Source organism: Eleutherodactylus coqui, chromosome 8, assembly GCF_035609145.1.
Source record: "Eleutherodactylus coqui strain aEleCoq1 chromosome 8, aEleCoq1.hap1, whole genome shotgun sequence".
In the NCBI taxonomy this organism is placed as follows: Eukaryota; Metazoa; Chordata; class Amphibia; order Anura; family Eleutherodactylidae; genus Eleutherodactylus; species Eleutherodactylus coqui.
The window spans coordinates 177,078,040-177,094,389 of record NC_089844.1 but is presented as its reverse complement, the minus strand read 5'-3'; the positions used below and the strand labels follow the sequence as shown (position 1 = coordinate 177,094,389).

The 16,350-nt window shown below is 47.2% G+C and overlaps 1 protein-coding gene across 3 annotated transcripts in view; it reads right to left on the bottom strand.

Annotated features, from left to right (window-relative positions):
- Positions 1 to 1,642: 1,642 nt before the first annotated feature.
- The window catches only part of LOC136577236 (uncharacterized), a 33,069-nt gene continuing 18,361 nt past the window's right edge, over positions 1,643 to 16,350 (bottom strand). For all 3 annotated transcript variants that reach the window (XM_066577044.1, XM_066577046.1, XM_066577045.1), the window contains 6 exons: positions 15,238 to 15,321; positions 11,958 to 12,035; positions 11,800 to 11,883; positions 11,583 to 11,651; positions 3,054 to 3,137; positions 1,643 to 1,941 (listed from right to left, as the gene is read on the bottom strand). In XM_066577044.1, coding sequence (XP_066433141.1) covers positions 1,876 to 1,941; positions 3,054 to 3,137; positions 11,583 to 11,651; positions 11,800 to 11,883; positions 11,958 to 12,035; positions 15,238 to 15,321 — 465 coding nt within the window. In that variant the 3' untranslated portion in view covers positions 1,643 to 1,875. The remainder of the gene's footprint in view (positions 1,942 to 3,053; positions 3,138 to 11,582; positions 11,652 to 11,799; positions 11,884 to 11,957; positions 12,036 to 15,237; positions 15,322 to 16,350) is intronic.

Here is a 16,350-nt window from a genome sequence, read left to right as displayed (position 1 = left end):
TTATATTCTTGTACATAGGAGCAGTATTATAGTAGTTATATTCTTGTACATAGGGGCAGTATTATAGTAGTTATATTCTTGTTCATAGGGGCCAGTATTATAGTAGTTATATTCTTGTACATAGGGAGCAGTATTATAGTAGTTATATTCTTGTACATAGGAGCAGTATTATAGTAGTTATATTCTTGTTCATAGGGGCCAGTATTATAGTAGTTATATTCTTGCACATGGTGGTCAGTATTATAGCAGTTTTATACTTTTACGTACATGTCAGTATTCTGTAGTTGTGCTGAAGATAAATCTACCCTGGCTTCACACGGAAAGTATTTCAATATAATAATAAGTTTAAGGTCTGTTGAATTGTAGGGCTATAGAGCTACTACACCCTGGCAGAACAGTCTTTTATTGCAGTGTTATGGTCTTGCCAGACAATGACAGATATGATGAGGGGTGAGATCTTCTATTGAAGCAGAGTTTCGGGGATTTATATTGCAGATTATAGTGGGATGAACTTGGGGCATACTTTATTTCTCTGATAATCTACAGTCCTCATTTTGCCAGAACCTTTCATCTACTTTCCTGGGATTCATGGCGCAATATGATAATTGCAGAAGCAAGCGGTTAAATCTTGGTAAACATTGTATATCGATCTCATTGTCGCCCTCGGGTTGAACGTGTGTGTGTGTGTGTGTGTGCGCCTCACAGTACTAATGTTTATGTATTGGAATAGAAAGCAAACAAAGAACTGGTTTATGTGGATTTCCTTCACCGCCCCATGTTCTGAACTTGTACAGCGATACCAGAGATGGGCATTAGGAGATGCTATCGTTTTCCCATCAGAAGTATTGTATTGTGATCTAAGTTGTCAGCTATGTCCGTCTATTAGGCTGAGGAGCACTTGATGTTTATGCTATGAGGATCCAAGATAGGTAGGAGAGGCAGCGCCCTGGCGTAATAATGCTCCTCAACCTAGAGCTGGCCATACCCATTATATTAATGTTAGTGAAGCCCACCGATTTCAGCAGGATTGGAGGACCATTTAATGTCCATGGAGGCCTCACAATTACCCCTGAAGGCATTGGGCAATTAAAATCCAATAGCTTGATCCTTCTATCTCCCGTTTGCCATCGTTTAACGAGAATTGTTGAGGTCCCAGTAGGGCATCTAGGAGCAGCAAGTGTAACAAGAAGGCAGTGGGAAGAAACTGAGTATATGGTACGTTGCTTGATTGTTTTTTTTAATTCCACCAGAACCAAACATTTCAATAAACAAGCTCCAGCTGTCGTCATTCTGGCCAGAAATGCAGCCGCCTGACCCCTTGATCTGGATTTAGTTTAATGGTTTCTCGTGGTGGTTCAACCAAAAGAGGAGGTGCTGGTGGGTCAAGTGGTCTCCCCATTGTATGCCTATCTGTATCCCTGCAAGAAGCCTCTCCCACAGATTGGGCTGTAAACAGCAGAGCCACAACTGTATGTGTGGTGCCAGGTCTGTAGGGCCCCTTCATTCTACTGAGTGCTAGGGATGTCACCGACCAGAACTGATGGCCGGTCCTGGGGACAGACTATCATGTCCAACAAAACCCTATAACAATACAGTTCCACAGTAAATCCTGTCCTCAGACTGAATAAAGCATCACGCGATATGGTGTTCTGTAATAAACGGTCATTCTGTGACATCATTCAGACTTTATTCATTGTGTGTATCGCCGTTGGCGGGATGCCTTTTGTGCTATACAAGACGGAAACTGAAATTCAATGATCACAAGATGATATTTCTTTACTACTACAAGAACTTCTTCAGTAATGATGTGGCTGTAGATACAGTGTCACCAAATGAGCTGCAGCGCGGGAAGGCCACCGGTGGGATTGGGCGATATTAAATGCCCACAGCGGCCGGGATCACCGGGGAACGGAGCACAAACTGAGAAATCTTCTGCAAAGTCTAGACAAAGAGATTCAGCATCAGTAAATGAAGATGGGGAACTCACTAAAAGAGTTAGAGCGGCCCGGTGTGCAACAACATTAGGGATCTCTCACACGGGACGGAATTACACTGCAGGACACAGCTAGCCTGCGGATATTGTTGCAGAATTCACCGCTGCTGCGGTGGGCGGCCTAGTCTGTAAAAGGTTCCTTTTATGTTCTAATTAGAGATGAGCGAACGTACTCGTTTTGGGTGATTTCACAATCGAGCATCGCTTTTTTCGAGTAACTGACTACTCGAGTGAAAAGATTTAAGGGTGGCGTGGTGGAGCAGGGGGTAGCAGTGGGGAACAAGGGGGAGCTCTCTCTCTTTCCCACTCCCCTCTGCAACCCCCCACTCACCCCACGGCGCCCCCCGAATCTTTTTTCGCTCGAGTAGTCAGTTACTCGAAAAAAGCGATGTTCGATTGCGAAATAGCCCTAAACGAGTACGTTCGCTCATCTCTAGTTATAATCCCTGATTACTCAGAAGGATCACTGATCAGGATTATTCTGACTACAAGATTGAAGTCGGGAAGGAATTTTTTTCTCTAAAAAGGAGGAAAATTGGCTTCTACCTCATAGTTTTTTTTCTCCTATTTCTGGATCAACATTAAAGGGGTAAAAGGCTGAACTGGCTGGACTGAGGTCTTTTATCTGTCTAACACAATATAATATGTTATAATATAAGTGTATGATGGAACGTTATCCTGACAACCAATAGAAAAGAGATTCCTGGTACAGGGGTGATTTTTAGATCTGTCAAGGATATCTATGGAAACAAATCCCCCGGCTGCCAGCTGCCTGCCATGGTCATCCCACCTACGGTTCTCTGGCTGTTGTGTAACTATAGCCCCCAATATGCTTTGACAGCCGCAGGTGCTGAGAGTTGTAGTTTCACAATAGCAGGAGCCACAGGCTGGAGACCACCGATGTAGGGTCATGACTTTTTATACTACCTCCATTGACTAGTGATTCTCATCATCTGTGCACTGAGGGTTTATGTCCGCAATGAGTGATCATATTATCTGCAGTCTGTATTCTGTGTATGCATATGATAATACACAGCCTGTAACCATCTCATATACTCACGGTCTCAGCATCTGTTTGTTGCCAACTCTTCCAGAAAATGAGCAGTATGATTCCATAATGAATCACCTTCCAGCTTAGTTCGTTCTACAAAACGACAGAAACATTAATCATAAGCAGGATGCGAGCGCACGTGATCCAATCCCTCACGGATTTATAGTATTGATTGATCATTGTTAAACACTAATCTACATAATACCATTGTGTCAGAGGTTGAGCGAAAATACATATAACATACACTGAGTGGCCCCTTTTATTAGAGCATCGGGCCCTCGCACAATTGACACTTCTTGGAAATTCTTCCCGTAATCAGCATAAGGCTTCTTTCACAAGAGCGCATATCGGCCGTTCGTTTTCACGCCGGCCGATATGCGCTGTCATCTGACGCATTGGATTCTAATGCATCAGATCACATGGGCGTATTTCTGAGACGTAAAAACGCCCAGGCAAACCAATATAGCGCCAGGCGTTTTTACGTCGACCTCAAAGCATAGTCCTGGAACTATGTTTTGGGCCGAGAATACGTCGGCTGTTGCATAGGCTCCTATGGGAGCCAATGGCAGCGGCTGTAGGTGGAAGGGAGTTTAGCAGCGTGGCTGCTAAACTCCCTCCCTCTGTTTTCCTCCCCCGTGCAGGCTCACCTCTGTCCGTCCCTGCTTGTTCTGTGCAATTGGAGGGGGCGGGATGGGGGCAGAGCTAAGCGCCGGTCCGCCCCGCCTCCTCCCATTGATGGCTATAGACAAGGGGTGGGATGTGAGCGGAGCTAAATGCCTGCCCTCTCCCCGCCCCTTGTTCATAGCCATCAATGGTAGGAGGTGGGGCGGACCGTCGCTTAGCTCCTGCCCCCTCCCATTGCACAGAGAGCGGGGAGGAACAAGAGGTGAGCCTGCGATGGAGAGGGAGGGGAAATGGGCAATGGTCTGGTGAGCTCGGCCTCACCAGACCATATGAACGGGCGCACAAACGTTTGATTTGTGCGCCCGTTCACCAGATTTTTCACTAACAACGTAGCATAAATCGGACGGCGATGAAAACGTCCAGGTGATATGCGCTCGTGTGAAAGAAGCCGAAGTCACATGGAAAGTTTTTCGTGAATCAGTGTCAGTGTGAATCCACATTAGATGGGAAAATCTAGTGATCTGAGTTACTTCTAACGAGGCCTGGTGATCAGTGCTACACTAGCCAGAGTCAGGATTTCACTGGGGTTTTCTCATGTAGCAGTGTGGAAAGTAGTGTAATTGAGGGAAAACTGTAAACCATAGGGATGAGCACTGCACACTGTAGGGAGGAGAACTGTAAACTACAGAGATGAACATAACACATTGTAGGAAGGAACAGAAAGCACTATAAGGAGGAGCACTGCACACTGTAGGGAGGAGCAGTGCACACCACAGGGAGCAGCACCATGCAGTACAGAGAGGAGCACTGCACATTGCAGTGAAGATCAGAGAGCACTGCGTACAGTACTGAGAAGCAGTGCACATTTGCAAGGAGGAGCACACTACGTACTGTATTGAGGAGCAGTGCACACTTGTAGGGAGGAGCACCATTCAGTGTAGAGAGGACTACTGCACACTGTAGGGAGGATCACTGTACACTGTAGAGAGGAGAACTATAAACTACACAGATGAACATCACATATTGTAAGGAGGAACAGAGAGCACTGTAGGGAGGAGCACCACAAACTGTTAGGAGGAGCACTGCACACCATAAGCAGCATCATGCAGTGTAAGGAGGAGTACTGCACATTGTACTGAGTAGCAGTACCATGCACGGTACAGAGGAGCACTGCACACTGTAGGGATAAGCACCGCATATTGTAGTGAGGAGCAGAGAGCATGGTAGGGAGGAGTACTGCACATTGTTGTGAGGAGCAGAGAGCGCTTTAGGGAGCAGCACCATGCAGTGTAGAGAGGAGTACTGCACATTGTACTGAGAAGCAGCGAGCACTGTAAGGAGGAGCACTGCATACTGTACAGAGGGGAAGTATCACGCAGTGTAGAGAGGAGTACTGCACACTGTAAGGATGAGCACCGCACATTGTATTGAGGAGCAGAGAGCAGTGTGTGTGTGTGTGGGGGGGGGGGGGCACTGCATAATCTAGGGAGAAGCAGCACCAGGCAGTGTAGAGAGGCGTACTGCACATTGTAGTGAGGAGAACACTTTATGGAGAAGCACTGCGTACTGTACAGAGGAGCACTGCACATTGTAGTGAGTAGCAGAGAGCACTGTAGAGAGGAGCACTGTGTACTGTACAGAGGAGCAGCACCATGCAGTGTAGAGAGGAGTACTGCACATTGTAGTGAGGAGCATAGAGCACTGTAGGGAGGAGCAGCACCACGCAGTATAGAGAGGAGTACTGCACATTGTAGTGAGGCGCATAGGGCACTTTAGGGAGAAGCACTGAGAACTGTACAGAGGAGCAGCACCACGCCGTGTAGAGAGGAGTACTGAACATTATAGGGAGGAGCAAAGAGCATTGTAGGGGAGAGCACTGCGTACTGCACAGAGGAGCAGCACGATGCAGTGTAGAGAGGAGTACTGCACATTGTAGGGGGGAGCACTGCATACTATACAGAGGAGCAGCACCATGCAGTGTAAAGAGGAGTGCTGCACATTGTAGTGAAGAGCATAGAGCACCTAGGGAGGAGCACTGCATACTGTACAGAGGAGCAGCACCATGCAGTGTAGAGAGGAGTACTGCACATTGTAGTGAGGAGCAGAGAGCAATGTAGGGAGGAGCACTGCGTACTGTACAGAGGAGCAGCACCATGCAGTGTAAAGAGGAGTACTGCACATTGTAGTGAGAAGCATAGAGCACTTTAGGGAGAAGCACTGCGTACTGTACAGTGGAGCAGCACCATGCAGTGTAGAGAGGAGTACTGAACATTGCAGGGGGGAGCACTGCATACTGTACAGAGGAGCAGCAACATGCAGTGTAAAGAGGAGTACTGCACATTGTAGTGAGGAGCATAGAGCACTTTAAGGAGAAGCACTGCATACTGTAGAGAGGAGCAGCACCATGCAGTGTAGGGAGGAGTATTGCACATTGTAGTGAGGAGCATAGAGCACTTTAGGGAGGAGCACTGCATACTGTACAGAGGAGCAGCAACATGCAGTGTAAAGAGGAGTACTGCACATTGTAGTGAGGAGCATAGAGCACTTTAGGGAGAAGCACTGCATACTGTACAGAGGAGCAGCACCATGCAGTGTAGGGAGGAGTATTGCACATTGTAGTGAGGAGCATAGAGCACTTTAGGGAGGAGCACTGCATACTGTACAGAGGAGCAGCACCATGCAGTGTAGAGAGGAGTACTGCAGATTGTAGGGAGGAACACTGCATACTGTACAGAGGAGCAGCACCATGCAGTGTAGAGAGGAGTACTGCACATTGTAGGGAGGAACACTGCATACTGTACAGAGGAGCAGCACCATGCAGTGTAAAGAGGAGTACTGCACACTGTAGTGAGGAGCATAGAGCACCAAGGGAGGAGCACTGCATACTGTACAGAGGAGCAGCACCATGCAGTGTAGACAGGAGCAGAGAGCAATGTAGGGAGGAGCACTGCGTACTGTACAGAGGAGCAGCACCATGCAGTGTAAAGTGGAGTACTGCACATTGTAGTGAGGAGCATAGAGCACTTTAGGGAGGAGCACTGCATACTGTACAGAGGAGCAGCACCATGCAGTGTAGAAAGGAGTACTGCACATTGTAGGGAGGAGCACTGTGTACTGTACAGAGGAGCAGCACCATGCAGTGTAGGGAGGAGTACTGCACATTGTAGTGAGGAGCAGAGAGCACGGTAGGGAGGAGCATTGCATACTGTACAGAGCAGCAGCACCATGCAGTGTAGAGAGGAGTACTGCACATTGTAGACAGGAGCAGAGAGCAATGTAGGGAGGAGCACTGCGTACTGTACAGAGGAGCAGCAGCATGCAGTGTAAAGAGGAGTACTGCACATTGTAGGGAGGAGCACCATGCAGTGTAAAGAGGAGTACTGCACATTGAAATGAGCATAGAGCACTTTAGGGAGGAGCACTGCATACTGTACAGAGGAGCAGCACCATGCAGTGTAGAGAGGAGTACTGCACATTGTAGTGAGGAGCAGAGAGCAATGTAGGGAGGAGCACTGCGTACTGTACAGAGGAGCAGCACCATGCAGTGTAAAGAGGAGTACTGCACATTGTAGTGAGAAGCATAGAGCACTTTAGGGAGAAGCACTGCGTACTGTACAGTGGAGCAGCACCATGCAGTGTAGGGAGGAGTATTGCACATTGTAGTGAGGAGCATAGAGCACTTTAGGGAGAAGCACTGCATACTGTACAGAGGAGCAGCAACATGCAGTGTAAAGAGGAGTACTGCACATTGTAGTGAGGAGCATAGAGCACTTTAGGGAGAAGCACTGCATACTGTACAGAGGAGCAGCACCATGCAGTGTAGGGAGGAGTATTGCACATTGTAGTGAGGAGCATAGAGCACTTTAGGGAGGAGCACTGCATACTGTACAGAGGAGCAGCACCATGCAGTGTAGAGAGGAGTACTGCAGATTGTAGGGAGGAGCACTGCATACTGTACAGAGGAGCAGCACCATGCAGTGTAGAGAGGAGTACTGCACATTGTAGGGAGGAGCACTGCATACTGTACAGAGGAGCAGCACCATGCAGTGTAAAGAGGAGTACTGCACACTGTAGTGAGGAGCATAGAGCACCAAGGGAGGCACACTGCATACTGTACAGAGGAGCAGCACCATGCAGTGTAGAAAGGAGTACTGCACATTGTAGGGAGGAGCACTGTGTACTGTACAGAGGAGCAGCACCATGCAGTGTAGGGAGGAGTACTGCACATTGTAGTGAGGAGCAGAGAGCATGGTAGGGAGGAGCATTGCATACTGTACAGAGCAGCAGCACCATGCAGTGTAGGGAGGAGTATTGCACATTGTAGTGAGGAGCATAGAGCACTTTAGGGAGGAGCACTGCATACTGTACAGAGGAGCAGCACCATGCAGTGTAGAGAGGAGTACTGCAGATTGTAGGGAGGAGCACTGCATACTGTACAGAGGAGCAGCACCATGCAGTGTAGAGAGGAGTACTGCACATTGTAGGGAGGAGCACTGCATACTGTACAGAGGAGCAGCACCATGCAGTGTAAAGAGGAGTACTGCACACTGTAGTGAGGAGCATAGAGCACCAAGGGAGGCACACTGCATACTGTACAGAGGAGCAGCACCATGCAGTGTAGAAAGGAGTACTGCACATTGTAGGGAGGAGCACTGTGTACTGTACAGAGGAGCAGCACCATGCAGTGTAGGGAGGAGTACTGCACATTGTAGTGAGGAGCAGAGAGCACGGTAGGGAGGAGCATTGCATACTGTACAGAGCAGCAGCACCATGCAGTGTAGAGAGGAGTACTGCACATTGTAGACAGGACCAGAGAGCAATGTAGGGAGGAGCACTGCGTACTGTACAGAGGAGCAGCACCATGCAGTGTAAAGTGGAGTACTGCACATTGTAGTGAGGAGCATAGAGCACTTTAGGGAGGAGCACTGCATACTGTACAGAGGAGCAGCACCATGCAGTGTAGAAAGGAGTACTGCACATTGTAGGGAGGAGCACTGTGTACTGTACAGAGGAGCAGCACCATGCAGTGTAGGGAGGAGTACTGCACATTGTAGTGAGGAGCAGAGAGCACGGTAGGGAGGAGCATTGCATACTGTACAGAGCAGCAGCACCATGCAGTGTAGAGAGGAGTACTGCACATTGTAGACAGGAGCAGAGAGCAATGTAGGGAGGAGCACTGCGTACTGTACAGAGGAGCAGCAGAATGTAGTGTAAAGAGGAGTACTGCACATTGTAGGGAGGAGCACTGCATACTGTACAGAGGAGCAGCACCATGCAGTGTAAAGAGGAGTACTGCACATTGAAATGAGCATAGAGCACTTTAGGGAGGAGCACTGCATACTGTATAGAAGAGCAGCACCATGCAGTGTAGGGGAGAGTACTGCGCATTGTAGGGAGGAGCAGAGAGCACTGTAGGGAGGAGCACTGCATACTGTATAGAGGAGCAGCACCATGCAGTGTAGGGGAGAGTACTGCACATTGTAGGGAGGAGCATAGAGCACTTTAGAGAGGAACACTGCATACTGTACAGAGGAGCAACACCATGCAGTGTAGAGAGGAGTACTGCACATTGTAGTGAGGAGCATAGAGCACTGTAGGGAGGAGCACTGTGTACTGTACAGAGGAGCAGCACCATGCAGTGAAGAGAGGAGTACTGCACGTTGTAGGGAGGAGCACTGCATACTGTACAGAGGAGCAGCACCAGGCAGTGTAGAGAGGAGTACTGCACATTGTAGGGAGAAGCAGAGAGCACTGTAGGGAGCAGCACTGCGTAGTGTACACAGGAGCAGCACCATGCAGTGTAAAGAGGAGTACTGCACATTGTAGTGAGGAGAATATAGCACTTTAGGGAGGAGCACTGCATACTGTACACAGGAGCAGCAACATGCAGTGTAGAGAGGAGTACTGCACAGTGTAGGGAGGAGCACTGCATACTGTACACAGGACCAGCACCATGCAGTGTAAAGAGGAGTGCTGCACATTGTAGTGAGGAGCACTGCATACTGTACAGAGGAGCAGCACCACGCAGTGTAGAGAGGAGCACTGCACATTGTAGGGAGGAGCATAGAGAACTGTAGGGAGGAGCACTGTGTACTGTACAAAGGAGCAACACCATGCAGTGTAGAGAGGAGTACTGCACATTGTAGTGAGGAGCATAGAGCACTGTAGGGAGAAGCACTGTGTACTGTACAGAGGAGCAGCACCACGCAGTGTAGAGAGGAGTACTGCACATTGTAGGGAGGAGCATAGAGCACTGTAGGGAGGAGCACTGCATACTGTACAGAGGGGCAGTACCATGCAGTGTAAAAAGAGGAGTACTGTACATTGTAGTGAGGAGCATAGAGCACTGTAGGGAGGAGCACTGTGTACTGTACAGAGGAGCAGCACCACGCAGTGTAGAGAGGAGTACTGCACATTGTAGGGAGGAGCATAGAGCACTGTAGGGAGGAGCACTGCATACTGTACAGAGGAGCAGCACCACGCAGTGTAGAGAGGAGTACTGCACATTGTAGGGAGGAGCATAGAGCACTGTAGGGAGGAGCACTGCATACTGTACAGAGGGGCAGTACCATGCAGTGTAAAGAGGAGTACTGTACATTGTAGTGAGGAGCATAGAGCACTGTAGGGAGGAGCACTGTGTACTGTACAGAGGAGCAGCACCACGCAGTGTAGAGAGGAGTACTGCACATTGTAGGGAGGAGCATAGAGCACTGTAGGGAGGAGCACTGCATACTGTACAGAGGAGCAGCACCACACAGTGTAGAGAGGAGTACTGCACATTGTAGGGAGGAGCATAGAGCACTGTAGGGAGGAGCACTGTGTACTGTACAGAGGAGCAGCACCACGCAGTGTAGAGAGGAGTACTGCACATTGTAGGAAGGAGCACCACACAGTGTAAATAATCCATACTAATATTATAAGTGCAAAAGTAACTGTCTGTCGGTCTGTTACCTTTTCACGACTAAAGTGCTGAAGGGATGTTGATGAAATTTGGCCAGGAGATGGCTCACAGCTTGAGGAAGGACATAGGCTACGTTTTATCCTGAAGATTTATAGAGTTCTCTAGAGAGCGTAACCAGACAGATTTATTTGGTGATGCGCAGGCGCACCTACATTTCACCGCCGCGCTGTACAGCGTGGCAGAGGGGAAGGGGGTGCACATCATAAACTATGCCTACACAAACAGGCAGACACTTGAGGGCAGATGCCATTGCCACATGTATGGCATTATTGAGTGCGGTGGAGCGGAGGGGAAGGGGGTGCACATTATAGGCTAGGCCTCCTCAAACAAGCAGACAGGTGAGGGCAGACGTCGTTGTCACACATATGTGATTATTAAGCTAGCACAGATACTCAGCACTTCCCAGGATTAAAACATAAACAAAAGACACATTAACATGGATTGAAATTTTAAAGAAAATCTGCGTTGCCCATAGCAACCAATCACAGCGCAGCTTTAATTTTACCTCAGCGGTATAATCTATAACAACCAATCACAGTGCAGCTTTTATTTTATCTCAGCGGTGTAAGATTCAAAAGGCTGCAGTTCCCTTTAAAAATAGCATTTGCGTTGACGATTATTAAGGCTCAAGGGTAAACACTGAAGGTAGCAGGTGTACATTTAAAAAAAAAACATGTTTTTCTTATGGGCAGCTGTATGTGGTGTGTCCATGTGTATACAGCCCACTAACTCTCTATATCCTAGCAAAGGATGGCAAGACCAAAAACATACAGAATGGTGCTGACCGCAGATCGCAGTTACATTCCTTTCACTAGTTCAACTTTTTACCTTTCAATATACAGCAAAACACAGATTAGATTAAAAAAATACAAATTCCACGCGGACAAAGTAGCGGTAACGAGCTAATAGACAATAAAGTAGACAATAAAAGTTATTAGATAGAAAATACTTACTGAACATTGCTGCCTTCTGGGCCAGAGAGACCCTAAATAGGATACAATGCACACAGCACTGCTGACAACCTAGAAGTAAGCAGAAGATCCACAATAGTGTCAGATATAAGAAGGAGGAGTTCATGTGACTATTATAGTTATATATAGTTATATAGTTATTCCCAGTATAGATATAGGGCTATAATGAGAGGTCTAGTATTATAACCATATTACTCACATTGAGGGCGCTGGGTCTGTAGTAAGTGTCAGAGACAATGAAGAAAGTGATGGTGCTGAACAAGGCGATGCGTCCCGGGTAAATCTGCCACACAACCATCAGTTATAAACATGTAATATCACATCCTCATCGTCGTTGGCTATTCACCAGGTACTCACCAGCGGTATCACAGGTCTTGAATTGTGAATACAGAACACCCTCGCGGTCGCTGCAGCCCAAAGCAGAAGGAGAATACCCTGCGGTAAAGAGGACACCATGTGTAAACCTCAGCGTGATGACAGAAGAGAAGGAAGGGGCGGAGTTAGATTCAAGATTGAGCTCATGACATCATTATTCTGCCGCCACTGATGTTGGACCTTCACCTCATGGCTGGCATACAAGTATTTTGTACCAAAACGCATGTCTTTATTAAGTTGTGGCCCTCTTATAAATAAAGTTTATGCAAGTTTAGAGTTTATGCATGCCATGGACTTCACTTTTAGTGAATCCCTGAGTTTCCTCCTAATGGGTTCTATGGTGTTTGGATCAGAACACTTGGGAGATGAGATACCAGACGGATGATACTTCTCATATAGAAGAAGTTGTTGGAATGGAATGAAACTTTCTCTGCATGATTGTAACATTGATACAAGTAATTGATTACAATATCAGAGCAAAAGAATCATTTATTGTAGAGGACTGACCCCTTGTAGGGAGGCTCTAGTACCCTGTTGTATCACCTCTAGCTTGGAGATGGCGGGGGCATGGAAGCTCTAGTACCCTGTTGTACCGCCTCCAGCTTGGCTACAAGATGTGATATGAGTATGCATGGAGGCTCTAGTACCTTGTTGTACAACCTCTAGCTTGAAAACAAGATGTGATACGGCGAGCATGGAGGCTCAAGTACCCTGTTGTACCACCTGTAGCTTGAATACAACATGTGATACGGCAGGCATGGAGTCTCTAGTACCCTGTTGGGACGCCTCTAGCTTGCATACAAGAAACGGGCATGGAGATGCAGCGTCTGAGGAACGGGCCCACAGCCAAGGAGATGGCGGGGTACATAAAGACTTTGTCATGAGTGGCTCTACCATCTCCTCCCCTGAGGATAGCTCAGGACTCGACCAAGTTACTGCTGGGGAGGTCAACGGCAAAGGCAGTTTAAAATTACTTTGAGTCTCTTTTGTAACTCATGACGGCACCGTTCCCTGCTCTGTGGTAGAGCTGGAGGTTGTAATAAAAGAGTCCACACACAGGGTAACTTTTCATGGACAAACTGGGAACGGTCGGTAATGTCCATTTACTTTAACTTCAGAACAGTTCCAACAAACATTAGGGTACTGACACAAATTACCCTTGCAGAAGGTGGTGTGACAGGGAGGACTTCTTGATACGATTCCGGATATCCACAGGCTAGTTATCTGTGAGATCCCACTCCCGGCGACTTTCTCTCTCACCCGCCAACTCTCTACTGGTCCACACTCACGCTTTTTGTGCCGTACTCTTGCCAGACAATGATCCCTCTCCTCACTCAGTGCTTACAAGTAGCACCGGTACATCCCAGGCTGAATAATCCTGGGTCGCACAACAGGGAATCGTTTGGCCTCTTCCATGCTTCTACACATAGACCGATGGTGTCTGTGTGCGGGCTGTCTCTCCTCCAAATCCACAATGAGCACACCAAAAACTCCTTGCATTCACTGTACAAACACATATATATCACAAGGTCACATGACATACAACATGATACATTTCTCAGACATAACCCAGACATTAACCCATTCAGTGCTGCAAAGGTGAAATTCATGCAACACAAAAAACACTGACAATACGATTGCACAAGACAAACCCTTAACATTACGGAGGGGGCCCCGTTAACTCTGGGCCACTGCAGAGGCTCTAGTACCCTACTGGGACGCCTCTAGCTTGGATACAAGATGTGGGCATGCAGGTTCCGTATGGTATCCTGTGGCATATTGCTCCACATTTGCTGTAACTGAGCCTCTAGATCATGCAAACTTAAGTTGGCTTCCAAGATGGTGCCATGCATGTTCTATTGGCGATGATTCTGGCAACCGGTCAGCCATGGAAGTGCGGCAATGTTGCAGAGACATTCCTGTGGCACCCTTGTTTGTGCGCTTGAGCATTATCCTGCTGGAAAATGCCTTTAGTAAGCCACCATGAGAGGAACACATGTAGCTGCAGGATGTCCTGAACATATCGCTGAGTTGTCATTGTCCCTTGTACCACCACTAAAGGTGAATGACAGTCGTATGCAATGGCCCATCCCTTTCTCCAGACCACCACTAGGTCTCCAGGTATGAGCGCAGTCATTTTTGGTCCCAAACCTAACTTGGATTAGTTGCTGAAGACAACCCGGTTCCACTCCATGGCAGTCCAGTTTCATCGTTCATTACACCACTGTAAACAGAGGCGATGGTGGGTGTCAAGGGCAGTACATGTAATGGGTACCGTGAGACCAAATGTCCATCAGCCAAGTGTCTGGAAATGGTTCTGCCAGATGCAGGAGTCTAATGATGGTGCCACCTGTCTCTGGATGGTGGATAACAAAACATTTGGAACGGCTCGTGTTTGTTGGACAATTAAATGATCGTCTCTACTGGTGGTCTGTTGGGGAGGTCCTGAGCCCGATCACCTTGTGTTTCTGTCCTCATGCATCCACTGGTTCAAACATCTCCTAATTGTCTGGTCAAAACAGCTCAGGTGGTGGGCAATTTGTCAACATGGCCATCCATCTTCTCTCAAGTTCTGTCTAGTGGTCAACAAGGTCCTCAGAGAGCATGTTATAGGTCAAGGGTGGAACCACTTTTAGTTGGCAAGACCATTCATCTAATCACGCCACATATCTGTCTAGTGGTCAACAAGGTCCTCAGAGAGCATTTTATAGGTCAAGGGTGGAACCACTTTTAGGTGGCAAGACCATTCATCTAATCACGCCACATATCATTTTAATCATCCCAATCATTTGTATATCTGACTGAGATGTAACTGTATGCTGAGCTTAACAGCAAACCGACAACTTCTTCTAGGGGCTGGATATTTTTGACAATGAGTGGATATGACATGAGTCTGTAGGCGTTTGTGCTTTTGCACATTGTGCACTAGAGCTTTCAGGGCCTCCATATCTACAGTGTCCAGAGTTGGAGGTCCTCCACTTTGCAGTGAAATCACAACCACGATGAGGGGGACATCATTGGTCATGTCTCAGGAATGGTCTCCTTCCTCCTTTGTATGTGCAGTAATTTATTATTGTACCAATAACTGCAAGTAATGAGTTGCCGTATGCAAATGTGATGAATAAAAGAGTAACGTAGATCAGAAAGGTTATTTCTATTTGTGTTCTGTTTTCCTTTAGATTCACCTTATTTACCAGATGATCGCTCTGTAACCATACATTACCCCGCACTTCCACTTCCCAGACAAGACAAAAAAACTCACATTTTCAAGGACTGGACTTTCTGAGCTCGACTTCCGGAGTGCATACAATGATAACGCCGATATCAGAAGCTTCCTCCAATTTCCCTAAAAACAGATGAATTTCAGTCATATTCAGGTCTGGCACCAGGAACTTCGCAAACAGAATGTAGAGATATGTCCTTTCTTACCCTCATGGCTGGATATAGTAAGATATGGGAATCATGAGATAACTAAATTTTCTAAACAACATGATATCACGATACTTAGTCAGGAGATCTCTATCCTATATGGGAAGTGTCTACTGTGGCCACCTAATGGTTGTGATGTGATTTACACGATTCAAAGGATGTGCCATTCTATGTAAGACTGGCTTATGGCAATAATAAGAAACTCCAGTATGCAGTCCTTCACCAAATTAGAGCTCAGCTAAGGGTGGACACCAGAGGCACATCTAGCAGGGTTGCAGGGAATGTGGCAGCTGCAGGCCCACTCACATGGTAGGGCCCACCCGATGCGCAAGGCAAACCCTACACTCACACGATGCCGGTACAGTTGCAAAATATAGTACAGCAGGCTCCCTTTCCTACCATTCTCCATCCTATAGGCTGAAGGTTGCATTAGGCATATTCTCAACAAGGTGAAATGTGACATCAGAGTTCCGACATAGGTGCCCCAATTATGTCACTGTATGCGATTGGCAAAGTAAGTGTGTTTTTTTTCACGAGTTACTATTATTTATGATGGGGCACTTGGTGGCCTTTTATGTTTGCAGGGGCACACAGGCCATTATTATTATTAATGATGGTGAACTTGTGGGCATTTTTATGATGGAAGAGGCATTTGGGGGGCATTATTATTTAAGATGCGGCACTCATAAGGCATTATTTTTTAAAGGGTCATTCAGGTGTAGTGGCCCGGATTTGGGGTGTCTTTAGGGTAGGTGTATGTCTGTCTCTTGTGAACTGTTTTGTGTATATATGTCATCTTGCTGTGTTCTTGGAAAATCAAGGTTGGATTCTGTGAGTAAAGGAAACCGTGTACCTCCGGTTTTGAAAATTAACTTTGTTTGTGGACTCTGTTATTTGCCGATGAGTAACTATCTATGGGAATAGAGGTACTGGCGTCACGTGACAA